Consider the following 27,811-nt stretch of genomic DNA (forward strand, 5'->3'; position numbering starts at 1 on the left):
CGGTTGGTTATGTGGCTACTGTAACTCAAGTCGGATGTAACCATAGAGTTCTGGTGAATTTTGTGGCTGTTGAACTAACACCTGAAGGCAATTGTTCGCTTTGCTTTTGTTTTAGAGAAATACTTGAGTTTTACTTAACACCAATCTACATAATTTGCTCAGACTAAAAAGGAGGGAAATTTTCATCTGAGAGCCAGACCTTCTCAGCATTAACTGTTCCTGCCACAGACGCTCTACACTCTTCTTCTCAACACGTTCTGTCCAACTTCAGAAGGTCAGTGTTTGCCATTGTCCCTGCACACAACAAATTCTACACACATTTCAGACCGTTTGAGATGTGCAACATATAAACTGTGAAGTACACGCACATGCACGCATGTACCCTCCCCACAGTTGCAAGACAGCTGCTGATTTGCATAAGTTCCTTTGTTCTGCCAACAGATCTATTCTAAGAAAAGGAAGCTCAATTAGAAGTCAGATCTCGCTCCAGAACATAGTAAATTATATGTATAGCACACTATAATGGAGACTTTATCATCACACTATCATCTACATGTATAAAAGATATGAGAAGGGCAGGTCCTAACACTCTGAAGGAAGGAAGAGGAACCAAAGTTTCTTACAGGAAGAGACAGATGAGTAAACCTGGTGTTAGTGACACAGTATAATGCACAGAGAGTGATTGTAATTAAGAAGGGGGGGTTGTAAGATTTGACTAGCAGCAGACATGCACTTTGTGGACAGAATGTGGACGCCTGAAGGAAGTGTGTTGGGGGTGTGCAAGACCTGAACATTGCAGCCAGATGTGATAGTTGAAGAAAGACTGATTTTGTGATCACAGCTAGAGATCTTAAATTGGTGCCGGTTCCTGGACCAAAAAGATACGCACCTGTGGCCTGGAGCTTCTATTGGTATTTGAACATTATTTATTCAGTAGGTTATAGTTAGGTATTTTCAGTTTGTCGACTGTTCAATGAACTTTATCACCTGCGCAGGAGACGGGTTAAAATTAATTTCTATGACTGAAATCGACATCTGTGAAAATGATGGAAGGAGGAAAGTGTGGAGGAAAGGGGAACAGCTCATAACCCACAAGACCTTAATGTAAAGTGTTCCCCAGTAGGAGCATCAGCATTGATACACACTAACAATGCCCATCTGTCATTGCAGTGTAATAACTATACATTAAAACAGAAAGCACCATTCTTCCTTGAAAAAATAATTATTTTGTCACATCTTGTAAGTGGTGAAGGAAAGAATCCCTCCAATAATTGTCCATGACCCATTTTTGCTAAATTTAAAACCTACAAACAAGGAACTCGTGCGTAACAAAGGCAGAGAACTCTGCTGTACAGATTATGGTGTTTCCCCTATGATTCAGTTCTTCTTTTTCACAGGTGTAAAAACTGTTATGAACCGTCTAATCAGAGATATATGTATATGTGTATGTATACATGTATATATGCATTATATACACACACACATATACACAGTATATAATAGTCTTGTACAAATAATAAACTTGACTTAAGCCAGCATGCTCAAAATGCAAATTATCAAAGTTAGCATCGGACTGCAAACACAAGCAGACTCAGGTATATAGAATATAGAGTGAATATACACAATATTAACAGTTGTACAATTTCAAGTAATACATGTTTTAACTGCTTTCAAAAGAGGATGAACAGGTTTCACTACACACACACAATAGACATGTATGCAGACACACACACACACACACACACACACACACACACACACACACACACACACATTCCCACACCCACATTGTGGTTTCTACGTCACTGTCCTTTAGCAATGAAAGAGGAAATCCCAGCTTCAGACTGAAGTCCATCAACTGCACATTTCAAGACCCGCACTTCCTCATACATATACACTTGCTGTTTCACCGTTACCAGCTGCACACGAGGTGACTGCACAGGCCGGGAGAGTCTTTAGCCTGTACTTACTGATGAAGAACTAAATCAAAGTAGTGTCAAAACCAGCACATGACAGTGGATCCAGTGGCTTAATACACTTCTTTCATCTGCTCAGCCAAGACAAGATGTCACAGCAAGCAAAGGTGGTGAGTGTGTTCTACGCTTTTTGTGTTTTGAATTTGAAGCTGCATTATTTGTTTGAATATGCTTGTAACATGACACTTGCATGCTGACTTTGCAAAAGACCGACTGAATTCAGAAGATTAGGGCGCACTACGACAGTCAGTGGCAATTAGTTAACCAGAACAAAACTCTGCAGTGAAATGTAAAGAGATTAACGGGAAAACATTAGAGAAACTGACATTTCCTGTGAATATCACATGACAGGAGGAATAGAGAACTTTCTTCTTGACAATCTCACTTTTACTTCCTGTGATTTCACACCATTTTGATGTTAATTCTGGGGTGTTGGGTGGTGCGCGGGGGGCGGGTGGGGAGTTGTATGTTTACAGAAAAAATATTGGTATACTGTAAAACAGAGGTTGCCTCTCAGTGAAATTACCCTAAAAAAACTATTCTACTCAACTAGCAGCTCCTGCAACTTCCTGTGCACCTGTCTCAGCTTGAAAACTCTGCAATTAAACGACAGTTTGTTTAAGTGTTGCAAAATCTAGAACTGATTACAAACCACACACTAAACACCGTTAATTGTGTTATAAAACCAGTTCTATCACTTCACTTTAAAAGGTTTTTCTATCCACCAGAGTAGTTACAGTTACATCAGACTGTCATTGTGTAAGTGAAACAAAAACACACAGTTTGATTACAGAGCAGGTGCAGATGCTGCTTCTCCCACTTTCACTTTCTCAGGATTATATTGATAATCTCAACACTGGGAGCGGAGCTATTGTTTGAAACCCAAGACCAGAATATTCACACATTGTCCTTGTGTCACTTCTGGGTGGAATTATAGTGAAAATAATAACTGTATTAAACAACTGTACTTAAGTACAGGTCTGTATTTTACTTGCTTTATTATTGTTTCCATTTCCAGCTACTTTTTACTTCTGCTCCGCAGCATTTTTTCTAACAGCTGCAAAAAGTTAATTTACATATTTTGCTGATTATTTTTCATCTAAACTATCTGCAGCTTTTATTAGGAAAAGATCAAGTAGGAATATTTCAACTTATTTTGATTCAACTGAACTAATTTCAAAATTTCTTACAATCATTTTTTCATAATTCTAGCAGCGCAAACTGCCTTATTCTGTTGTTTCAAGATATAGATACTGGTCTGGAGTACTGGGACCTTTCCTGGTGGCCTGGGTTGTTTTGGACCAGTGATAATATAGTGAGCAGCAGTGAGTTGACAAACCTTAGTCCTGGGCCACACCTCTTAGCTCACCTTCACCTGACGCGACCTCGCTGAGCTACTGAGGCCCACACGTGTCCAAACTGCCAGCGTTGCTTCCTGCTTCTTTACAATGTGTGTGTCTTTGATAATGGCCATCAGTAAAATAATGTAAACATGTAGCCACCACTTTCTCCATTAAGAACATGCAATTGCTAAAATGGTTAAAAAATATATTTTTATTTGAACATATATTTTCATCTTTGTTGGTCAGTCCCAGATGTTTGTGATCTGGATAATGTCTGAATCTCTCTGAGCTGTACGAAAGCAACTGGACGTTTCACTTCTCATCTGAAAGGCTTCAGTTCTAACTGGCTGCTGGGGAGTTCCAGGTGTTTCACCTCCTGTGTGGTTGAGATCACACTTTAGCCGTAAGTGTCACCTAAGCCATGGTGTGGTCGGGTGTTCAGTTGTCTGGGGAGGGATCTCAAGACTCGAGACCACCTCCTCTGTTTAGTGACAGTCGATCCAGTTTGACGTAGATGGCTTCTTTCACTCCTCTTTCAAACCACCGTTCCTCTCTGGACAAAATGAGTGTCCCTTGCCCTCTCGTGTTTGTGCCATGCACTTGTGAAGTGGTTGTTTTGTTTCCGCAGTGTACAGGTCTCTGTACTGTGGACACTACATCGCTCTGCTTATGCCTGGGTGTTTTGTCCTCAGGGTGGACAGGGCAAAGTTTTTCAGATATTCCAGCAATGTAAGGAATTACATTGTTGTTCTGTTTATCGTTGTTGTCTGTTCTGCATCTTCCTAACTATCTTGATCTTAACCACACTTTTTCAGTGCCACCCTGATGTGTTTTTGTTCCTCCCACCTCTGTCCTCGTTGACACACTCAGAGCCCGATGGCATAGGGTTTTGATAACCTCCACCACATGCTCTGGTGAGTGGTGAGAATCAAGAGAGTGTCAAAAATAAAAGTGCTCATTTTCAGAAAAATGGAGGCTGTGAGTGTTTCATGGTATTTACTACACCACTGGCAGCTGTCTGCTTTGCCAGGTTGGGAATGAAGAGTGGAGCACACTGCAACTGAAAGCTTCGCACTTTATAATTCATTTAAATTAAGAAAACTCAAAACTTTTCTGCCCAATGAAGGTGCTGTACAGCATGTCAGCGGTAATACCCTCCTGCTGTAGAGATGAACTAAAGAAGTCATAAACGTGTATCTCTTGTGCACAAACGACAGCGCGTATTGTGTTCACAGGCGTGGTCATTGTAAGTGCCGTCTGTTGTTCGAAGTGAATGATTAGCCAGAGGAAGGACGTGTGTGTACAGGCCTCAAAGCATCTCGACAACCGCTCACCTGAGGCCTCAAATAACATCAGCATGTCAGTGGTCTGATGTGCTGTTTGAGAGACAACAGGGGGATCTGGGTTCATTTCAATTCTCTATATACCGAGTTTGGGAGTGGTCTTATTCTAATGCTATTGTCTGTTTTGGGGCGCAGGGGAGTTAGTGTCGAGTGTCCATTATGTGACACAGTATGACACAGTATCTTTTTTATAAACTACCACTGAGAGGCCCAAACCTGACTTGAACAAGTATTTGAACATTTAGGGAAATATACTTGTGCAGAGCTGGAGGCAGGATGTCGTTAGCCTAACTCAGTATTTAGACTGAAAGCAGCAGGAAACAGGTAGCTTTGCTCTGTCCAAAGTTCAGTCTGATGCCTCTGAAGCATCATGTTTGTTTAATCCAAACACAAACAATGTAAAAGTGACAATGTGTGGTTTTAGGTGGAGCTGTGCACCGGAACAATTTCTTGACAAGGAGCAGCCAACCTGCAGTAACTGTGCAGGGCTTAGTAAAGTCTTTTCACAGTGAGGTTGTCAGGTTTGACCCATTATGTCTGTACAGAGGCCAAAAACAAAGCCTGAACTCACCAACCATAACTGACAATCTGTCCCAAAGCTGGGTGGATGGAAACACTGTTGTTTGTCAAGAAGTGACTCTAATATGAAACTCTCCCTCAAACCACAAATTGTAGTTTTTGCATTTTAATTTGTGGATAGATCATATGAAAAAAGATAGCAGTGATCTTTAGAGGTGTTGGTGTAATTTTGAACTTTTGTCAGTGCTCGTGTTTAACAGACAAACTGTTGTCAGCATTCTTATACACCATCATCTAAAGTAATAAAACAAAAGAGTAGTGGGGGGGTGAAGCTGGGAATGGCGGGGACCGGCTGGAGATGAAGGGAGCAGTGGATGTGTGGGGAGCGAAGGATAAATGAAGGCAGGCACTGGTATTTTCGACATAAAGAGACACAGGTTAGGAGACGAGCTGGAAGATAACAACTGATTAACACAAGCAAGTTTTACTGTAGAGACGAGAGCATAGCTACTGCTGAGTAGACTGAACAATCTGGCGATGAGTGGTTGAGCAGCCAGGGTTCTACTGAGGGGTCCGAAAGCCTGAGACCACTGTAGGTGGTGCTCTTTGCTTTGGTTTCCTCCTCTGCACATGCTCACTACTCAGTTTCTCTTTAATTTATTCAAAACAAACGAGAAGCATATAACTCATCACTTCCTGTTCCAGAGGATTTTTCATACAGGAAAGATCAATGACTCAATAGCAAATGTTAAAGGTGTTAAATTCTTACTAATGGTGTTAAAGGAAACTGAAATATGTCATTTCTAACAATAAAAACAGAAAGCAGACACAGTTTAATACTTTAACCAACTAATATTACAAACACTGTTATGCTTTACTAATCCTGTTCAGTGTGTATCAGTGACTTGGGCTTGACACTGACGTGAGTTTTAAAGGCCACAGCGGAGCAAACAAGCTATTAAAGCAAAGTAAAGACTAGACAGTTTGAGACTGTACATATGGTCTGATAAGCTCAGACAAATATACTGTTTACATAAAATACCTTTTGACAGTCTGAGTAACTACTACAAAAGATAAGTGGGAAACGTACAGTATTACATTTAAACAATGTTGGAGAAGTTACTTTGAAAACATAGGTCTGCAAGCTGATTACTTAACACTTGAAGAAGTTGAACTACAGCAAACCTACGCTTTTCAGTTTTTGTGTAAAAGTGCCGCTCAGTGTCCAATATGCATGAAATGTACAGAACTTTGGTGTGTTACAGGAAACTGAACGCCCAAGTTTGGTGTTAATCAGACAGAACAATGTAAAGATACGGCACCACTTCCTGTGTATGAGTAAAAGTCTTTCCTTTATCCCAATATGACTCTGCATTTTGGGGCACTATGGATCCCACTGGCCACAACTGAGCCAGTTTTCCAGCAGAACAATAATAATAATGATCTCTTCAAAAACAATATGTTCCTTTCACCTTTGGTGCACCTCAGTGCTCGGGTCCTAATAGAATATTTTACTATTTTTACTAATATTTTATATTTTTATTAGTTTCTGGACTGACAAAAATCTTTATTTCTTTCTTCTCTCTCAGAATGTGGAGAAAAAACTGTCTCAAAACACAAGGAGGAGTTTCAACTTCTCATCTCTCCGGATTAAAAGTAAGATGGTGGATCATATTAAACACATCCACAGAGATGTAAAATGAACCTTTCCTTGACAGATAATTCTTTCATTACTGCATTTCAATGTGAATTTCCTACAGAAAGACCCAACAGTTATGCAGAGGGTGCATTTCAACAGCGGAGAGGATTGCTGTCTTTTTCATCAGTCCGAGAGACATCAAGAAAGGGTAAATAACAACAGACAGTACTTTCATAATTCTCATTCGGTCAGCTTCTTTTACTTTGTTAAATCTTCCAAAGAGATGACAGTAATCACAGAAATACTCATACAATAACATGACAGATCAGTTTGTTCCCTCAGGGACAACACCAACAGTTTTCAATGCAAACCCTGTACACCTCAGGATCTTCATTTTGTTTTTGCATTGCAATCCTAGAGTGGGACCCAGATGAAGATGGTTCCTCACAACTACACAGTACTCGGGACCAGATGAAGAGGACAGGTATGCTACGACGTACCATGAACATTAAGAGGACATGTCAAAGTGTGGCAAACTAAATGGTCCATATTATTTCCTAAAGAAGAGCACTGAAGTCACACTTAGCGGATCAGCTGTTTCATTCATGTTTCACTATCACTGGCCCAATCCCAATGTTCCCCCTAAAGCCTGAACCTTCACAGACTTAACTGACTTCACCTGGTAAGTTATTGAGCGTGTGAGTCTACAAATGTTTCCGGGCTTCCGTTACCATGGTAACCCCATGTTCAACATCACAACACTGTGAACTTTGGGTAATTCCCTGAGTCAAAGCCTGCAGAAATGCAAACTTTTAGAAAGTGTGCATAAAGGGCTCAAAATGTCTGCTAGAGAGCCCTCAAGCAGCTGATGATTTGACACTTGGACAGTCCTAAACCCTCATGGATTCAGCTGCTTGGCTGCCAGCAGATTAGTAAAATCTAATTATATTCATACAGGTGTGAGCTCAGCTATTAAAACCTGATACTTTAAGCTATTAAGGTGTGTTCAGACAGAACCCTAAGGGGAAGTCTGCTTTGCATTCTGTCTTAAAACACCTTTACTCTGCTGAAATTGATGCTTAAACTAAAATTTAATATTCATGCATTGGTTGGGTTGAGGGTTAGTTCTCCAGCAGAATCAGCAGAAAGCTTCCCAGGTAGCAGAGCCTTTTTTTTTTTGTCAAATCTAACTCTATCATCATTTGTCATAAATGCTTTGATATATAGTCAAATGTGCTGTGGTGCTGAGCAGCTTGTTCCTTGGAAATCCGGATGTGATTAGCCTTGGGAAGAGTCACAGAGCACCTCACATGGTGAAGTTTGTTGAAGTGGGGTTAAAGTAAAAGTTAAGCTCTCTGACATTTAACGGGTTCCTACGAAGATAAAAGCTTTTCTGGCCAATTCACAACTCAGCCAAGTCACTGGCTGCTTGTTGTTTCAAGGTTACTTGAAACACTAAATCATGTCTTATTTCTGCTGGTATTGTCCTCTATGAGCACTTTTAACACAAGTTAACGATCAGAACTGGAGTGCTTACTGGGAAGTTTGCTGTGCCTGTCTAATTATTTTCAACTTAACGTGACTGACCTGCTTTTGTTTACTGGCAGCAAACCAGGTTCCCTATTACAAACAATCGACGCTGAACTTGTAAAACAGCAGTCAGTGCTCCGTTTTTTGCACATGACTTGAACGCAGCACAGGAGAGCTCCGCTGTGGTTTGCTCACAGCCGTGGCAGAGATGTTTCAGCCTTGGATGCACGCGGAGCGGCAGTGAGCGCGAGAGTCAGGATGAAATTTATGTGCCGGAATGGAGCCGACAAAGTGCCGCAGTTGTGTTACTGAGTGTACTCAGAGGAATACAGTGTGCCTGTGGAGTTAAGCAGCAATGAGTGAAACGGTGACGAGGAGGAGAAAAGGACCTTTAAAGAACAGATGGAGTGAGTACAGCTTACACCGCCGAGGTCACTGTCATTTATTTTACTGATGGGTTCACCTGATGTTCAGACATAAATCCCGCGCGACAACAGTAGTCTGTTACATGTGGATAAAAAACTCTGACGTTATTTGTTTTGCTGTTTGCGGTTGTTTTTATCAACAAACACGGACAGTTGTTTTACCTGTCAGAACGCGCGCTGATACTTGTGTCGAACAGGTTTGTGCCCACTTTTATATCCGGGTCTGTGGTCCACCACCTCAGCTACACTTCTGACTACATTAGTAAACTAACAACCCTCTTCTCTGTGTTTTTCTAGTTAAATATTTGGGACTAAATATCATAAAGTGCCTGGTTGAAATATTGAACATGTCGAACTGAATAAAGTACTTCAATGATTTGTTATGTAGAGCGGAATTAAATTTTGCTTATTTTAAAATGCAGTTTAGTTTGTTGTTTCCTTTGGTGGCAGGTGGATATTGGAAGATAAATTAGTGTTATACCCCAATAAACCAGCATTTTAACAATGTAATCCAAAATCAGACGTTTGGCATGTTTCCTAACTTGAACCCTTCATACCTATTACCTTGTCCTTTAGCTTAGTCCATCAACTCTTAGCTATTTAATGGGTTCAGTTGTGTCAAAAATATCTCTCTTTATACAGTCAGTTCGAAACACTGGTGCGATCAAGCCATCTTTCATATTTTACATCAAAGAGTAAAGTCAAAAGCTAAAAACTGCTATTTTTGGATCAAACTGGGCAAACAGATAAACACATAAGGGACATATTTCGATTTGAATAAACAGGTTTCAGGTACTTGAATATAAAAAGACAAGAACAGGATTCAGGTAGTTTTGGTTGGCCTTAGACACTGTGCAGTTTCTTTCCTTATTTGACAGCATGGTGTTGTAACATGTTCAGGAGCCTCAGGGTGTGAAGCTGTTTAACAGGACTGTTATTTACACCCACATCAGTGCTGAGCAGCAGCAGCACCACTAGGCAGGAGCATGTAAGCAAACGAAAAGGCTGCTCCGTAATTATCCATGACAAGAGTTAAAAGTGATACTACAATCTAATGTAGTTTTTGTGTTCCACTGCAGCTAACTGATTGCAAAGTTATGCAACTGCAAGGCGATGGGTGAGCAACCACATCCACTGGCGTCAAGTGCAAACACCTTGTTCTGTCAGCAGAGGTTATGTATTGTAGCTTAAGTAAAGGCTGTCGGGAGCCAGACTAAAATTGAAACCAGGACAAAGTTTAGTGTGAGTTTTTTTTTCTTTTTTTTTTATTGGTCTGCTCCAGCTGTAGGTCATCTAGGATACATTCAGTGGAAATCACTCCTAATGTTCAGTATGTGCTCTTTTTAAGTTAACAAGTACACTACTGCTCAAAAGTTTTAGAACATTTTAAGAGATTTAAGCAGTTCATGTCCCGGGAATTAACTCAAATGTTACAAAGCTAAGGTTAAGAAAAAAAAAATCCTTTTTCAGGAATTAAGAAATTACAGCTTTCCTGCAGCAATTGAAGTAAATGAAGCATAGGAAGTTAATGCTCAGGGGGTAGAGCGGGTCGTCCAGTTATCAGAGAATCAGTGGTTTGATCCCCAGCTCCTCCAGCCTCCATGTCAAAGTGTCCTTCGGTAAGATATTGAACCCCACACTTGCCCCTGATGTATCATGAATGTGTGAGTCCGTGTGATAGAAAAGTGCAGTATGAATGTGTGAGTGAATGAGTGAATGTGTCTTGTAGTGTAAAGCGCTTTGAGTGGTCGATCAGAGTAGGAAGATGCTACACGTGCAGTCCATTTACCGTTTAGCATTACAGTTTCTACAGGTCCAATCACAAAAGTTGATGCAACAACTTTTGTTGATGTCTGTACTAAGGCGGTGCTACGTGTTCCTATACCCTCTGGGGCTGTACTGCAGGAAGTAGAACTATTTACTGTGGTCAGAATGGAGAGAAAAAGGGAAGTAACAAAGAAGACGGACTGGTTAGACAGGTGTTCATCATACAGCAAGATAATGAGCCACAACAGGATGAACTGGACATAAGGTGAAAGAAAAGCAAACGTGCAAGTGACACACATTAGTTGGAACTTTAGCAACAGTGTTGGGACGAACTTTCTGAACAATAGTTGATTTCCATCGAAGAAATAACAGTATTTGATCTATGCTTTAAAGGTCGAGTAAGTGATTGTGATCCAATACACTTTTTTGTCAAATTCAGTCGATGTCCCCTCGCCATCTGCCAGCTGTCCACTGTGTGTGCTGAAAACAAATCTGATGTTAAGATAATCTGGGACGAACATCAGTATCAACCAATGTCTAGGACCGGATATCTCCTCTGATTGTTGGGAGGGGAGAATCAGGACCAAAACTCCTGTTGTCTGGGCCACATACTGCATTAACCGCAACATCCCCGATTTGGCTTTGGAACTATTTTGCATGTCATCCTCTTCTCTCTCTCCCTCTCTCCCTCTCTCTCTCTCTCTCTCCCTCTCTCTCTCTCTCTAAATAGATTTTTTTTTTTTATATTGAGTAATAACTTACTTTTGATACTTCTGAGCCCCAAACATGAGACATCTTAGAATTTCTGAGCAACACCAGATCTGCTCACTTTCACTTTTACTCGGGCCAACTTCCAGCAAGGTATTTCTTTTGCTTTCTCTTGCTGCAGTGACATTTTCAGAGTTGTGACTTGTGGTATTTCCTTGTTTTTAATACCAGTCCATCACTAAACTCCATTTCCAAGTGAGGTTACGTGTCTGAAAGTTAAGGTAAAGGTTTTTTTCCTAACATAGTCATTCACTGAAGCCTGACGTGAATTGCAATTTCTGAATAGTGTTTACCATATTTTTCCTACTGCTGTTTATTTACCATCTGTAAGTTGAGATAGGTTTTCCCTGTAGAAACCTGTTTTATCCCACATGACCTGAACGCAGCACAACTGTGAAAATTCTTTCCTCAAGAGTCTGAAGTAAACAAATGATTCAGCAGACTGTTAGACTGTCAGACAACAGGGAGATGTTATTGATGGTTGCTTTAGTACATTGTGATTACCAATGTAAATAAATAAGATTATATTCTACAACAGTCTGTGTGTCTGGGATAACTGATAACTGAAGTAAGCCTGCTTACTCAAGCCGGTGTTTCATAAAGCAGGTTTATATCAGTCTGACCTTCCAGACAAGTCTAGTCCTGGTCAAGCTAGTTTGCAGGCTTAGCTTCACCTCAGACTTAACCAGCATTACAATGAATCTGCCTGACCGACACGCAGCACTCTGCACTTAGTTCCCCTCAAAGGACCTTTACCACAGTTTATTTTCAGCTTCAGTTATTACTAACTTGACATTCAAAATTCAGACCTTTGTCTATTTCAAGTATCTGGCCACTATTCCAGACCACTCTTTCTCTGTTCTCCCAAATGCTCTGCAAACATTTGCTTTAGGCTATTTGGCTGCTTAAAGTAAAGCTAATGAGTAACTTGTGGCCACATCCTGATTGTGAAAGTACTAAAATAATGTGTAGTATTCTCACCATCTGCTCTCATTTTAATTGTAAACAAAATGAAAGTAAAGAAATGTGACATCCAGCAGGTATTTCAACACTGTTTCCATCACATGACCTCTATTATGTCTCATGCCCTTCTGACAGGCCTCCTTTGTGCACAGTGAAACCCTTACAGATGGTCCAGAATGCAGCAGCCCTGTCTGTCCACTACAAATCAACCTCCACTGGCTACACATGGGTGCCTGAATCAAATTCAAATCACTAATGCTGCCTTCAGAGTGACTTCTGGGCCTGCTCCCATCTATGCGTACTCAATTATACATCCTTATGCTCCTGTGCAGTCGTGATCAGGAAGTGTAGCCACAGTATCAAAGTCCCATCCAAACACGAGTCAATCCCAGATATTAATCATGATGTCACATTCCTGTTTTATAGCATCAAATAGCTTATTAAAACTGAACTTACCAGAAAAATAAACAGGTGAACAAACATCAGCATGAAAAGAACTAACTAAAATGACAGAAACTATATTTGGGAAAAAATGTATTTGATGTATACTTGTTGTATACTTGATGTTTTAGTTTGGCCCATGTCCCAACAGCTAACTTGGAATTAGCAGAAGTAAATGCTTTACTGCTGACGCTGCACCGCCTGTCAATCTCATGCTCCATCCTACCCTCATGTTGTTTTCCTGATGGTGATTGTTTAAGCAGAGCTCCATTTGTTAGGCAGAATTTCTTTGCCTCAGTTTCGATATATATATATATATATATATATATGTTTTTTTTTTTTTTTACCATGTACCGATTCACTCCAGTTTCTTTTAGTAAAGTTGTAGTGCCGCACTTGTGTAGCAAGCTTCAATTTAATAAGCAAGGTTTAAGTTTGTTTGTGGCATGCCATATCATGATGGCAGCCATGGTAAAAGTCCTAATCTTTCCCAGTGAATCAGGAATGGAAAGAGGCTGTCTCACAGCTGTTTATTCATTAAATCTTTATCTATGTTATACAGGTGAGCAGCCCAGAGGTAACCTCATCTCTGACATGGCTGAGAAAGATAGTAAGTACAGTCAATGGAGTCCAACAATTTTCTCAATTATTCACTTTCCTTTTGACTGAGAAGATAAGATTTTCCGTTTTTTTGTTAAACTGGATAGTCAAATATAGGTTTGTCATTTTACATCTAATCAGTCCTGGAGGATTACTCCATCAAACTGTCCTGTCCTATTAATACTCTTCACCTATAGGCTTGAAACATGGGTCTGAAGTTTGTAGCTGTTACAGTCGCTTTCAATGGCACATCTAAGTCAAAGAAGGTGTCAAAACATCCATTTCTGCAGCATAATCCACTTCTCTGTGCTTGATCTATATGCTCAGTATGGATGTTGGTGACATAGTTCTGACCCAACTGTGTCACTTGGCTCCAACCTGAGACTTGACTCTAATCAACCAGAATACTGCAGGACGTTCAAACCAGCAGAGGGACATTGGGGAAGCTGATGTTGTTGTGTGAGGGTTTCAATAATGAGCAGCCTGTTTTGTTTTTCAGGTGCCATCCCATCAAGTGAAGATGAAGGTGGACGACAAGGGGCCCTCAAGAGGTTCAGTGCCATGTGGTCCTCCTTCCGCAAAGGCAAAAGAGATAGTGAGTATTACGTTGCAGAAAAATGGTTCAGGTTTTTGAAAGAGTTGGGGCTGGGCATTTGGTGAAGTTGTGATTAAAGGTCACATGACCACTGATATTTTCTGCTGTTGTGAACAGATACTTAACAGACCTTTTCCAAAAGCTTCTGTAAGCTGTTGAGTGCTGCTGCAGACACTGGGTGCTTTCAACATGGCTTCTTGTTTCCCTCACTTGCATCTCTTCCAGGAAGTGCTGGTTAAATGACTTGTTATGATAGCTAGAACACAGGTTTTAGGCGAGGTGTGTGGCGCACCTTTTCAGGGGTTGGTAAGGAAGGAGAGACATGTACTGTATGAAGTGAAAGGGACAGGTGCACGCCTGTATTCTGAAACAACAGGAAGTTAGTAATGGTGATTTGACTGCTGATTTGTCTGCTTATCAACAGAGTCAGCTGTTGTTGAAGCAGCAGCAGCGTCATACAGCTAAAACCTTTAGCGCCTGATGACTGTGATTAGCATCAAAAATGGCAGCGTCAAATCTTAACACACATGCACTTTGGATGCTGCTATTCATCTTCTCATGGGTAAATCTACCCTGTTGAAATTATGCAATAAATCACTGTTTCTCAAACTTTTTCAGCACAAGGACTTAACCATGAAAATAAAACTCACAGGGCGACCTTATATCCGAATGGTTAGGGCTCATACCACATGGGCCGGCCGGACAATTTCCTGCGTGTCATTCCCCTGTTCTCTCCCTGAAAATAAATAAATAACACTCATGGACCACCTTACTCCCTAAACATCCCCAAAACCAGCAAGACCTACTACTTTAGTAGTATTGTAGAGAGCTTGTCACCTGGGACAGAGTCAATCATGGTGACTACTTTACAAGTAAAACTTAACACTTGCCTGTTGTCTCCGTTGTGTCGGAGGCTTCTTTTGATTTGATTTTATTGGACCCAGTCTTAAGCCAGGTCCACAATCTTGTCCATTGTCAATGTTTGATAGTCATTTGGCTGCTGATAAATGGTGAAACTTAGCTCATTCCCAGGGCAGGTTAATCATTACCTTCATCCACATTTCCTTTCACACTGATTATTTTTGATGTAAAACATAACCTGTAAACTGATGTAGCTACATGAGTAGACAGTGTCGCAAAACACTGGGTTACACTGAAGTCCAACAACACAACAGCCAATTAAAATAATAATTTTACAATTAATATGAGTTGATTTAATATTGAAAACAACACATATACAATACACACTACCAGGCTTGTGTGGTCACTTGCAGGCAGTTTGAGAAACACAAAATTTAAAACATGATATTTTAACAAATTTACTCACTGAACACTCTTTGAGAAAAGCTCATAGTCTGTATATAAAGATGGATGTAGCCTCCGTGACGTCACCCATAGGTTTCTAAAGAGCTGCTTTGAAGTCCAAAGTGGGCTGCTCCGCTGTCGCCATCTTGGCAGTGCCCCACTCCGCATAACTGCAGTGTAATCGAAAAATGGGCAGACAGGTGGGGTGGGTGTGGAGGTGAGACTTCTGTTCATGCATACGCTCACCCACCTGCCACTCAAAGTGACCACGCCCTCAATCATACATAACTTTAAACCTTAATAAAATTTAAGTAGTTGAATTATATAAAAATTCATTTCTGTACAGTTGAAATGAAGGAGGAAATTGGCAATAGAGAGCAAAACCACTGTAAAGGAACTGCAGTTTTCGGCACCTCTGTTTTGGCTTCATTTTTCAGCCCCGGAGGTTTCTGCTTGGAAAGACTGCAATAGGGTAATAATAATAATTCATATTACATTTAGCAGCTATGCAGCTCATTTTACTGTCCCATCAGATCAGCTGACCAAATTAACAATCACTGAACATATTCTTTTAAAAGACACAGCTGTGGTTCTTCAGTATTTTCAATTAACAGGATCCTGTATTGAGCTGATTGTTAGCTACCACCCTCAGAGAGTCACCTCAGAGGAACAGGTTTTTCAGGTGGAACAAATCCAAACAAGACAAAGTAAGACAAAATAAGTGTAATAATCATCAAACTTAACATTAGTCAACATCAAGTCTTCATGCATGTAGGTGTGGTCAGTTTTGCACCAGTAGGTCTACAACAAACAGGGACACTAGGCTGTCAAGCTAAGAAAAAGCTCTGTGCTGCTGGGCTTTTATTTGAAACAAAAAGGGAGGAATGCAGCAGAGAACACATGAGCAGGCTGGCGGACTGTGAAGGACACAGGATGAAGCTGAGCAGTTGACGAATGGACTCTGAACAGAGCAGGAGAGAGGGTAGTTAGAGTACCCCAATACCCCCTTATGACAAAGCTAAAACAGCATTTTAAAAATGTATTAAAAACTAAAACCGAAATATCACATTGACATAGATATTCAGAGACTTTCCTATGACACTTGAATTTAGCTCAGGTTCCTCCATTTTCTCTTGATCGTCTCTGAGATGTTTCTGACTGGAGTGATCAATGTTTTCTGTCTCTGCTGCAGGGAGTGTGAGTCAGTGTTTGAAGGCATGGCTCTGCTGTGATATGAGCCGTCATAGGTCAACAACAAAGTGTTGATCTAATGAGGCCTGTGAACATTTCCGTCTGGACAACAGCAGTAACCCTGCATGTTAAAGCACAATGTATTTGGACATTTCTTTGTAGGAGTCAAAGACCCGGAGCCTTCGGAGTCACCGGGCCCAGCAGAGGCAGACAACACATCCAGGCAGCACCGCTATGTCAGCGGTCAGTACTTCTTTGAGTATCTGGTGGTGGTCAGCCTCAAGAAGACCAGGGATGGCAGCAGCTATGAGCCTCAGATCACCTACCAGTTTCCCAAGGTCAGTAACCCTCTACACTGTATACAGGCTTGAACTACAACAAACAACATTAGATGAAGAGTTTGTTTCTCAGATTTTAATATTAAATATATAACTTAATAATTTCACATTCACATCAATAGTGTTGCAGGAATGAACCCTAGTTTGCATTCATATAACCAATGACCCAAGTGACACAAAGATGAGGCTACATCCACACCACTACGTCTCTTTTGCTGCGTTTACGCCTGGAATTTGGAAGCGCTGCAGACTCCGTTTTAGTTTGAAAACTCCAGGATTGTGCTCAGTTGTGAAACCGAGACCTTTGGATACAATGACACCCACTATTACTTCCTGATTGAGTCTTATCAGCCTGCCTTTGCCTCGTTCGCAGTATTTTCTGCAACTAATCAATGGCGGAGTAGACAATCTGCTTCCTGTTTACACCCGCAGACTCATGCCCAGTGTACGTGAATGATCATGTGATATGCGTTTTCAGGTGTGTCAGTGTGGACGGAGATTATTTCTGATACAGAACTAAAACGGTCGTCTGGATGGACGTTTTAAAGTGAAAACATAGCAGTGTGGACGTAGCCAATCATTACCACTCAGTAGTTCAATTTCAGTTTCATTTCTGACTAAACTGCATTAATTATAGAAATGGATTTATTAGTTTTTGATGCTGAACCGTTTCAGGGTCTGTTTTAAGGTGCACAGTCACAGTAACTACATTTCAAACCTACAGGAAGTTTTTCTGTTGCTACAAAGATTCTTATACGGCAATTTTGACTGTTGTAGTACTGCTTGTCTCTATAATGTGCAGCAAATAAAAGAGAAGATTGCATGCTGATCTAAGCTTTACAGGACACCAAATTTATTAGTGTTAATTAATGTGTGATAATTCAGTCCAAAAATAACCAAACTCTCAGCTCATTAGACCAAATAATTTTCTCAAGATGTTTAAAGAAAATAAAATCAGATACAGACACTTGAAGGTTTCAGTCTGTTACCACTGTGAAGCAGGAAGTCAAGAGATGTTATTGTTATGTAGCGTGTGTAGGTTTTTTTTTTTAAAGAGCAGAGGTGTGTGTGTGTCTGTGTGTGTCTGTGTGTGTGTGTGTGTGTGTGTGTGTGTGTGTGTGTGTGTGTGTGTGTGTGTTTTCAGAGAGATGGGATGGTGAGATATCAGAAGGAGGAGGAGGAGAAGACGCTGAAGGCAATCACTCTGTTTTGTTTCCCAGAGGGCATCAACTGGGCTCCTCTGACAGAATACCACAGGTACAGCTGTTTGATCCCGAGGCAAATTCCATATTTTGTTGAATCCAAACCCTGCAGCAGATATTGAAGACAGTGAGCCATTGAAAATTAGACTTTCTTTAAATATTAATGCTCTGTTAAATAAAAAAAGTAAACAATAATTTTGTCTTGTGTAAAAGTCTATGCACCTAAATCCATCAGGACTAAATACTCACTTTACTCACGAAATATGACTTTTTGCAAACACTTCTTGTAGCTGCTCAGTCTCTCTGTTCAGGACTGAGAGATTTTCAGCCTCTTTCTGTAGATCACCTCAGGCTCCGGCTCACACAGCAGGTTTAACGTGTCCCCACAACCTCATTGAGGTTAAGGTCAGGAGTCTGTGAGTGGATTTCACTTTCATTTTCTCGACTGACTGCAGAACGGCTCCTGATATTTAGTGGAATCCATTCTTCTCACTATCTGTGCAGTGTTTCCCGTATCACTGACTGCCATGCAACCCCAAACCACAATATTTCCGTCCCCCATGCTCAACAGCTGACAAACGCTGCTCCTTTTTCTCTCCAAACACACCTTTGGTGATCGTGGCTAAAGAGCTCAGTTTTAACTTCACCTGTTCACAGCACTTGTTTCCAAAACCACTCTGGCGTATCTTCACTTCCACAGGTCTCCTTAACTTAATGGCATTTCAGACTGGAAATTTCAAGCTGGAAGCACTTTGATATCTTTTTATAGCAGTTAGCTTCATGCAGGGGTTTTCTTTACAAAATTTACTCACTTCAAATATCAGCAAAATAAATCTCTTGCTCAGGACACCCAAACTCCTGTATACAACTTTACATCAGTGTAATGATTTTTCCTCTTCTGTTTGCAGTGAGACCTTCTCCTTTGTTCTGACTGAGGTTGATGGCAGCAGAAGAAACGGATACTGCAGGAGGTTACTGGTCAGTGTTTAGTCTGAAACCGTCAGCGTGTCATCATTTTCTAGCGCTCATTAAATATTCTCTATTTTTACCCTCCGACCTGCAGCCTGGAGGGAAAGGAGCTCGCCCACCTGAGGCGTACTGCATCATCAGCAGCCTGGCGTGTTTCGGCCTCTTCTCCAAGGTGAGTCAACTGAACAAAAGAAGGAAACATCGTGAGTGTCAGTTTATTTCTTAATGTGGCTGTAATCAGCTGTACTTCTCTAAATACAGAAGAGAATTGTGTTAGGAGCTGGTTCAGTCATTCTGAACTGTGTGTGAGTTCTGTTCTTGATCTTGATATGTGCCTGGTTCAGTATGTGGTGAGTTAGACTTTACCACATTGTGGGAAGTGGAAGGTCATGAACACTCAACACAGACCCAGTTTGGTTTGGTAAATATGATTACTCTTTGGGGGAGGAGCAAAATTCTCTTGAATATTACAGAAGACCAGTGAAAAGAAGTGACTGGAGATGCCGCATGTCTGTCTGCTCCCTCCCCAGGCAAACAGTATCCTGTAGTTAAAGCTGTTCCATGTGGGACTTCGACCGAAACATGAGGGTGTATAAATGTCACAAGTCCAAGACAAAGTTGTTTGTGTTCCCTGAGTGAGAAAACTCTTTCCTGTCTTCGGCCTTTATCTGACAGTCTCTGTTTTTACAATGAGCTCAGCCTGTGCTAATGATTCGGGTCATTCACTAAATAATATGTGGAAATACTTTTACTGTATCACTGACAGAGACTGCAGGGGAGATGAATGCTACAGGGTACAGGATGTGGTGGCTCTGTGTCTGCGTGTTGTGCAGCTCAGAAACGGGTGGTGACAGTATAACAGTGTTTTGTTAAAAGGATCTGGTGCATGGACTTTGAAGCTGGTCCCATGTCTTACCTGCAGTTGAGAGCCATCAGAGCTCGGCTCCTGCAGGAAACATTCACTGACTTGCTGGGTTGAACATAGTGAAGCTGCCGGCTGTCAAAGCTCATACACAGTACACTGTACATGCTCCGTTGCTGTGACCTGCCTATTGCATTGTTTGTGTGTCACACCCTGAGCTCGTTGCATTGTTTATATGGCCATATTGAGTTCATATACTGCCCCTCCCATTCTGCACCTGAAAGAGGAAATAAAGACGGGTGGTTTTTAGTTGATGTTTTTGCAACTTTGGATTCCTTGTTCTGTACAAAACCTTTATATCTATAGAAAAAAAAAAACATTTCTACATGAACAGGGAGTTATTAAGTCACTCTGTCAGTTAGTGTCATCAGCATCATGCTGTAACCAATGCTGTTCAGATGTAACTGGAGAGCAGGCATTAAGTATTAATATTAACACATTGTAGCTGCAGGGCAAGTGTGCAGTTAGCAACAGCGACAGTAGCTTGAGTTGTCAGGTAGGTTGTTCCAAACATCCTGGAGAACCTGCCTTAGTCCCTTGTTCCTCTGGTTGTCCTGCAGAATGAATCTGGTATCTGGAGAAGAATAAACATCTCAAGTGCCTTAGACCTTACAGAGAAAGAGTCCGATATCAGTACAGTAGTACTACCGCCATATGTACTGATTTGTACCTACAGTATTGGTGTGTTGTATGTAAGAGCAGCTCTGTGTTGACTTAATATTAACAGAACTATAAGTGTGTCAAGGGCGTCTTGCCTGCTGATTACTAACTAGGAGACACACCTGTGTCAGGTGCTTTTGTGTTTGTTTAGTTGTATGAGTCACTTGCTAAAATGCAGCCTGGAGCTCAATGATAGCAAAGCGTTGATTTGAAAAAATGACTGTGCGGACTAATATTTTATATCTGGTATTTGTATATTCAGTATGTTTGAATTTGGCAAATAAATATTTAAATAAATGATTCAGTATTTCTCCACCATGATTTGATTCCTGGCAGTGTTAAAAAAAGTCCTTAGACTGTTTAATGTTTGGAAATAACATTTTCAGAGAATATAACTGAACACTGAACTGAATAAATAAAATCCTGCTCTCAACCAGCTCAGACTTCACTACAGTCTAACAGTAAAACAGTGCTGCCTTGATACTGTATCTCTCCTTCGTGTTAAAAACATAAGCTGAAGTTGAACCCTTTTAATTCAGAAGGAGCCTTACATGTATCTCTATTAGTAATTGTGTACATTATTGTAATTCTATGACACCTCTGTAAGGCCCACCAACATCTTATATGGTGACAGTGTTCTCAGCAGACTGATTAGTGTGGCTGTCGCTGCACTGATGGAGCCGGCGGTGTGGAAATAAATTGTTGTAGTACTGGTAATACCACCTCCCAATGTTTTCTCAGTCTTATTTGAACAGTAAGTTGTGGTAAAGTTAAGAAAGGAGCACATTACCCCACTGCTTGAGAGACTACCTGTATCTTTTAGAGTACACTTTAAAATAAAGTCCTCGAAATTTAATTAAGAATGAGTTGGGTTATTACTATTTATTTATACAGCATCATGACTGTGATCTCCTATGTGTGTGCAGATATTTGATGAGGTGGAGAAGCGGCGGCAGAAATCCATGGCTATGATCTACCCATTCATGCAGAAGCTGCGGGAGGCCCCATTCCCAGCTCCGGGAAACACTGTGGAGATTAAGAGCTTCATTCCTGAGTCGGGCACTGAGGTCAGACCAAAACCCCTCCTTCATGCTCTGAACAGTCCACTTAAAGTTTTTGTGTTACAATAAAAAACCATGCAGATGTCTTGGTGGCAGCTGATCTCAATTTGATGGGGTGTAAATCAGAGTTTTTTCAAATTTCAGAATAGCTCAGTTTTACTGTAGTTTACAGTCAGTTTCAATAACATTGTTCTCACAAAGTTATTTGTCTAAAAAGCCGTTAGATGATCCGACAGGTTGGAAACAACCCTCTGGGTCAGTCAAACTTATCTGGAGGAGAAAATGATGATAAACCATCACAGTTTATAGACCCACCTCCTGCTTAAACATGGACATGCCACACTTACCATTGTAATATATAATATATATTGAATATCACAAAACTTTCCGCCTAATGCGATACTTTTCATAATATCAGTTTTTTGGGGGATTTTGTTTTTGTTTTGTTTTATGCAGTTTTGCATAGTCTCCCCTGCTGCCAAGTCCGGCCCTCATTTCACTGCTGTGTTTACTTTACATTGTACTTATAGTATATCTCAGAGATTTCAGGCAGCCTAAAATAATGTGTGAAAATGGGATTACTTCCTCCACAGTAATTTGTGTGTCCCAACATTGACCAGTTGCCTGGGACTTCAGCCAAGCTGCATCAAGGAAGTATGACTTCATTCAGTGACACAAGAGGAAAACATTGAGCTAGTAAAATTAAAGTAACAACTGTAGACGGGACTAGTTCCAAAGAACTGTGCTGGTGGAGAGTTCCCCAGCTCTTCAGAACTGATAAACATGGATGCAGAGGCCGTCGTGTCATTACTCATTCTCCTCTATTCCTCTGAAATGTGGTGGAGTAGACCGTAGAGAAAAGGCTTAAAGAACAAAAAAATAAAAAATACTCACACAAACCTACACACAGAGTGTGTAGTGCAGTGCAACCCAGTGACACATGAGATCCTCCAGGTGGGTGTGTTTATGTGGAGTTGTGTCTAAACCTGTCCTTCGTTACCCAACCTTTACCTCCCTTCTCCCAACAGGCCACATACCATGTTTCAACAGCTCTCAGTCATCTCAAGTATTCACTGATTCTGGCCATTGTTTGTGCTACAATACACTGCTAATGTGACCAGCCCTCAGGTTGAAAGAAGGACAAGGAGATGGTTCTGTGTACTGACTCCGTAGAGTCTTGTTCATAATGGTAGTAACTGTGTTGCTCTAATTACGTACAATAATGTAATGTGGAAGAATAGATCATGAAATACCACTAAAATGAATTGTAGCTCATCCCTTCCTTTAGAACTAAACAAGGCTGAAGTGCCTTCACAAACAGTGGCGTGTAGTCAGAGCTGAAAGTCGGTGACATGTCATTTGAGTGATGACAGGCTGGTACCACTGTTGATATTATTTGTGACAGTGGTTACTCTCCACTAGATCATCAGTCTGACCCGTCCACTGGATTCCTGGCTCGAACACGTCAACTTCGCCAAGCTTTTCAGCTGCCTGACAGATGACGAGGTGTTACTGGTGTTTGCTGCTGCTGTCCTGGAGAGACGGATCGTTTTCATCGCTGATGAACTGGGGTAATACATAGTTACTTACACACTCACATAGAAAAAGACATTGAGATATACTTTTTATAAATAACATCAGTGTTGGCATCAAAGGAAATCATCTTCTAAGATGGCTACCAAAGATTTGTAATGCTAGACTGCAGTCACGGGTTCCTGATGAGTTGGTCAACAGAAAAATAATTACTAAAAATTTTGATAATTGATTTTGATTTGAATTGTCGTCCATCAAACACAAATGTTTTCAAACATTTTTCTCAAAGCTGATGATTGTTTGACCATTTGGATTTTGTTCTGCTGTATTCTGATTGGTTTGAATATGGCTACTGCTCTGATGTCAGATCTCTTGTCTCTCTGCAGCACGTTATCCCAGGTCATTCATGCAGTAGCAGCCCTCCTTTACCCCTTCACCTGGCAGCACACCTTCATCTCCATTGTTCCGGAGATCCTGATCGATGTAGTGATGGCACCCACCCCCTACCTGCTGGGAGTCCAGAAACGCCTGCTGGACGAGGTCACCGACCAGAGTGATGTGAGTTATCACTGAGAACACAGCAAAACATCTTAAAAGCAACCATAACTTGGTTTGATTTGTACAAAGGCAGGTTTTGTGTCTTTTTAGTGAATTCATGTTGGAGTGACCTCCTCCCTCTGCCCCTTTCTTCTCCCTGTAACACAGCTGCTGGTGGTCGACTTGTCTGAGGATAAAACGAAGACCTTCATTGTTTCAGTAAGTGTTTTATCAACAAAAATGTGGTAAATCTTTTGGTTATCACTTATTATTTTGAACTTCACAGGAAACAAACATTTTGTCAAAGTTCAAATTTCAAAATATTTTTCAGATTGGTGATGAAGAATCTATTCTGCCCCCGAAGCTCCAAACTGAAATACGAGAGGTACTAAGTACAAGACAAAACAAATCAAGTGAGTGAATTGCAACCAAAGTCAAACACAAGTGTAACAGTTAGTTAGTTCCATCATCACAAATGTTTTCTGTCCTTTCTTTCAGCGGTGGAGGAGCTGAACCGGGTGGTGTCGGAAGCCTTCCTGCAGTTCTTTGTTAAAACAGTCGGCCATTACAGCTCTTATGTGAAATACAGCCATGCAGGAGGGCAGGGGGTGTTTGAAAAGAGAAGGTTCTACAAGGCCATTGATTCCAAGACTACTCGACACTTTGTCAAGAGGTTCATCCAGACACAGATGTTTGACCTTTTTATCCAGGAGGTGGAGCAGCAGCAGCCTGGACGACAGCCGTCAGGTGAGGATTGTGAGCAGCTTGTGAACAGCCCAGTAAACAAAAAATAAACAATTCGATTTTTTGGGTTAACATTTTCATGTCTCTCTGTCAGAGCCAATTAAACCAGCATTGTAACATCTGATCTCATTATTTCTGGTATAAGGAAATGATGCTAAAAGCCAAAACTGTCCCTACAGCTCCATTGATTAGAGGGACGACAGATCTTATAATTACGAGATCTGAATCTCATCATTTTGAAATCAGGTTTTTTTCTCCTTATGTGAGTGTAATGTGCATCTGTAGGAGAATAGCATTAGGAATAGGAGAGTAGCATTAAAGCTACTAAAGGCCACTGCTCCTTGCTAGCATCCAACCCCCAACAGCTGGCATGTGTAAAATCACTCATTTGAAAAACTAACTTTTACAGTGTAGGTCTACACAAAAAAACCCACCAATTTAAGTAAATCAACTCACCCTTATTAACTAACTCAGTCTGGCCAATGTATATTGTCTAGTTATCACATTTCATATTTAATTAAGTTACGGAGTCTTGTAACTTAAGCTCTTGTTGGAACAACTGATTTATGATCCTGTTCTCTGTCCTGCAGGAATATTTCACAAAAAGATCCTTGAATACCAAGAGAAGAAGAAAAGTGATAAGACAAAGAAACACTAGCTCTCAGGGTACCTGGGTGTGTATAAAGGAGTGCATACGAGAATATGTGAATGTTGTGTGTTTTATGTCCTGTGTCAGTTTGGTTTTAAGTATGTGTGTAACAATGTGTGAATTACTGTATGGCTATCTTGCTGCTACTCTGTGAAACACTGGCAAATTGACAGACTTCAGATCCACGTGTTGGTCCTCAGCCTGTGGCCAAAGTGTGTCGCTGATGAGCAGGAAAATCATTTCAAATAAAGACTAGTTTTCTAAATCCACGCACCTGCAGTCTCTGATTTTTAGGCAGCAAGGCCCCAATGGCTGGTCGCCTTTTGTCCATTTTGGTTTATATCTATATATCTGTCTAATTTTCTTTTACAATCTTTCTTTTCTCACTCTCTTTCTTTATTTGTGACTGACAAGTGATTTAGAATCTAAAAAGTAGGAAATAGAGCTGAGCAGTCCAGTTCTCTCTCAAAAGATTTATAAGTGGTTCCCAACCTGTGAGCTAGGGCCCACTGGTGGACTGTGAATGTATTGCAAGTGGGCATGCAAGTAATTTGCAAAACAGTACGATTTTTGTGAAAAGATTAAAAAAAAAATTAAAAAATATATATATACTGTATATAAATGTTTTTAAATGAAATTATCCATAAAAACATTAAACATGTTTAAAAACTCCTTTCATTGTTTTTTGGGGGGGTTTTTTGTCACTGTTGAAGGACGCCCACATTTAAACATTTCTATCATTTTTGTTGTTGATAAAAGCCAACATAGAATGTCTTGTGATTAATTACAAATTCAGGAAAAACTTCAATGTGTTGTGATTTCTATACTGTGCGTGTTGCTACTGTTAGAATTCATACCAGACACGCTCCGTAAAAACCATCAACAAAGCAAAGCTTCATAAAAAACTTTATTTCACATTAAAACTACATTAATTTCAACAACTTACATCACTGGAGACGTGTACAAAAGAATGTAAGGAATCTACTCTCCACAAACCATGACTGAGAAAATGGTTTGTGGAAGTTAAAGTTAAAGATGTTCTGGTTAAACTGGTGGGAAATGCGGCTCCCATGCATCTCAGTCGAACAAGGGAAATATATAGAATTTCTCCAGATGTAATGGATTTCATAGAAGGTGAACATGTTCGCTACAGTATCTGATTCCCAATGACTGAAGAGCCACACTTTAGGCCAATGTCCAATGTTAATGTCACATCAAATTATTTGTAAGTGTGATGTAAAGTTCAATGACAAAGGATGGCTGTCCAACTGTTTTTTTTATTTCTGAGCCACAAATATTTCAACTACAGGCGCTTTTTTGATTAAAAGTTTAACAATTTCCAAATGTCATTACAAAGTGTAAATAATATAATTTGGATGAATTGTGTTTAATTATGACAGTCAAGCCTCCCATGTGTGATTACTACTACAGAAAACATGAAGATAATATCCCCATTCATTTTTCTGACCCATACATGTCCTCACATTTTTGTAATGTGAAATTAAACGTTGATATATCGTCCCATCCCTAGATGTAATCGATGGTGACTGTTGATTTCTGACAGAGGAAGATAAGTCTTTCAGTTATGTTTGAAAGTTGATGAGTTTGGTTACACAGTCTAACATCTTCTCAAATTTCTCAGGTTTTGATGTAATAGCTGAGTTCTGTTAAAATCTGAAACAATCAAAAAGAGAAGATTTATGTTTGAAAATGGCATTCAGTATACTTCCAACTTTTTTATGTTTGTCTTCTATTTTGTGTTTCATATGATGTCAACTCCGTCAGTTGAGAAGTCACCTCTGTCAGATGGATTTTTTCTGTTATATTCATCAAATATATGTTCAGAATGATTTATAAACGAGTTTATGTCAATAAAAAGTTTATAAGGTACATCTAATGTTTGTTCTTTGTGTTAAAAATAATATTATATGTAGTTTATCACAAACACAAATAACATTTTCAATGGAAATTGTACGTCGGCAACATTATGATGGTTTTTATTTCTTGGATGAAAAGATATCGAACTTTTTGATTATACAGATAAGTAAATAATCTTGTATTTAATATAACAAACATTAAACATCTCCTGCATGTTTTATATTATAATACTATGACATTTTGTGTGCCTGAAGGAGTTGAAAAAATTCAAGCCCTCAGCTGCAAAAAGTGCAATTTAAGAAAAAAATATATCAATGGGAAATTGGCCTGTTACAGGATTTAATAGCCAAGATTTTAATCTTTTACAATATATTTTCCCAGCAAAATTAAAGAATAAAAATCAGAATCCCCAAAAAATAAGGTTTTGTCCCAGTTCTCAAGAATCACTGAGCTATAATTTGGGCATTACAGTAGATTGAGGAGGTGAAGCCAAGTCGTGCAGCCATATGTTCAGATTTGGCCTTGGTCCTGGTGACAATGCAAGATAGGAGCCCAGTACAAAGAAGCAACAGCTCTGTGGCTGAAAGAGTGGTAAAATGAAAAGTGTCATCATCACTTTGCTGTACAGAGCCATGTAAACAGAGAACATTGTTATTTAGGGAGAGAGAAGACAAACTGTAGTTATGACAAGACCGAGGCTGGGGCACTGTGGACTGGCATGGGACTTGGCAAAGATTGGCAAGCATGAAGATGAGGTGTGTGGACCGTGCAAGAAACAACAAACTGAAACACCTACTCGAGGAATGCAAATGTTACATGAAACAAAGAGAAAGGCTTCATGCTGCAGCATCAGGCCTAGGCACAAAGGCTATTACAATGAAGATCTTGCTCAATCCCACTGAGAACGAACAAT

At 40.3% G+C, this 27,811-nt stretch overlaps 1 protein-coding gene across 4 annotated transcripts; it reads left to right on the forward strand.

Moving 5' to 3' along the window:
* The first annotated feature begins 1,912 nt into the window (after positions 1-1,912).
* dennd2da (DENN/MADD domain containing 2Da) lies at positions 1,913-26,910 on the forward strand. Of its 4 annotated transcripts, none has more exons than XM_056385635.1 (17): positions 1,913-2,086; positions 6,771-6,837; positions 6,942-7,028; positions 7,239-7,304; positions 13,277-13,324; positions 13,814-13,909; positions 16,568-16,743; positions 17,888-18,000; positions 18,854-18,923; positions 19,009-19,086; positions 21,423-21,563; positions 22,980-23,128; positions 23,477-23,648; positions 23,796-23,846; positions 23,959-24,040; positions 24,126-24,374; positions 24,962-26,910. In XM_056385635.1, exons 1-17 carry the CDS (start codon positions 2,066-2,068, stop codon positions 25,027-25,029), a joined length of 1,734 nt encoding a protein of 577 aa, XP_056241610.1. In that variant the 5' UTR covers positions 1,913-2,065; the 3' UTR covers positions 25,030-26,910. The 4 variants fall into 4 exon arrangements, with proteins under 4 accessions (XP_056241610.1, XP_056241611.1, XP_056241612.1 ...); XM_056385636.1 differs by having other exon boundaries at positions 1,913-2,083; XM_056385637.1 differs by lacking the exons at positions 1,913-2,086; positions 6,771-6,837; positions 6,942-7,028; positions 7,239-7,304 and adding an exon at positions 8,504-8,757.
* The last annotated feature ends 901 nt before the right edge of the window (positions 26,911-27,811 follow it).

Source organism: Seriola aureovittata, chromosome 9 (assembly GCF_021018895.1).
Source record: "Seriola aureovittata isolate HTS-2021-v1 ecotype China chromosome 9, ASM2101889v1, whole genome shotgun sequence".
Lineage (NCBI taxonomy): Eukaryota > Metazoa > Chordata > Actinopteri > Carangiformes > Carangidae > Seriola > Seriola aureovittata.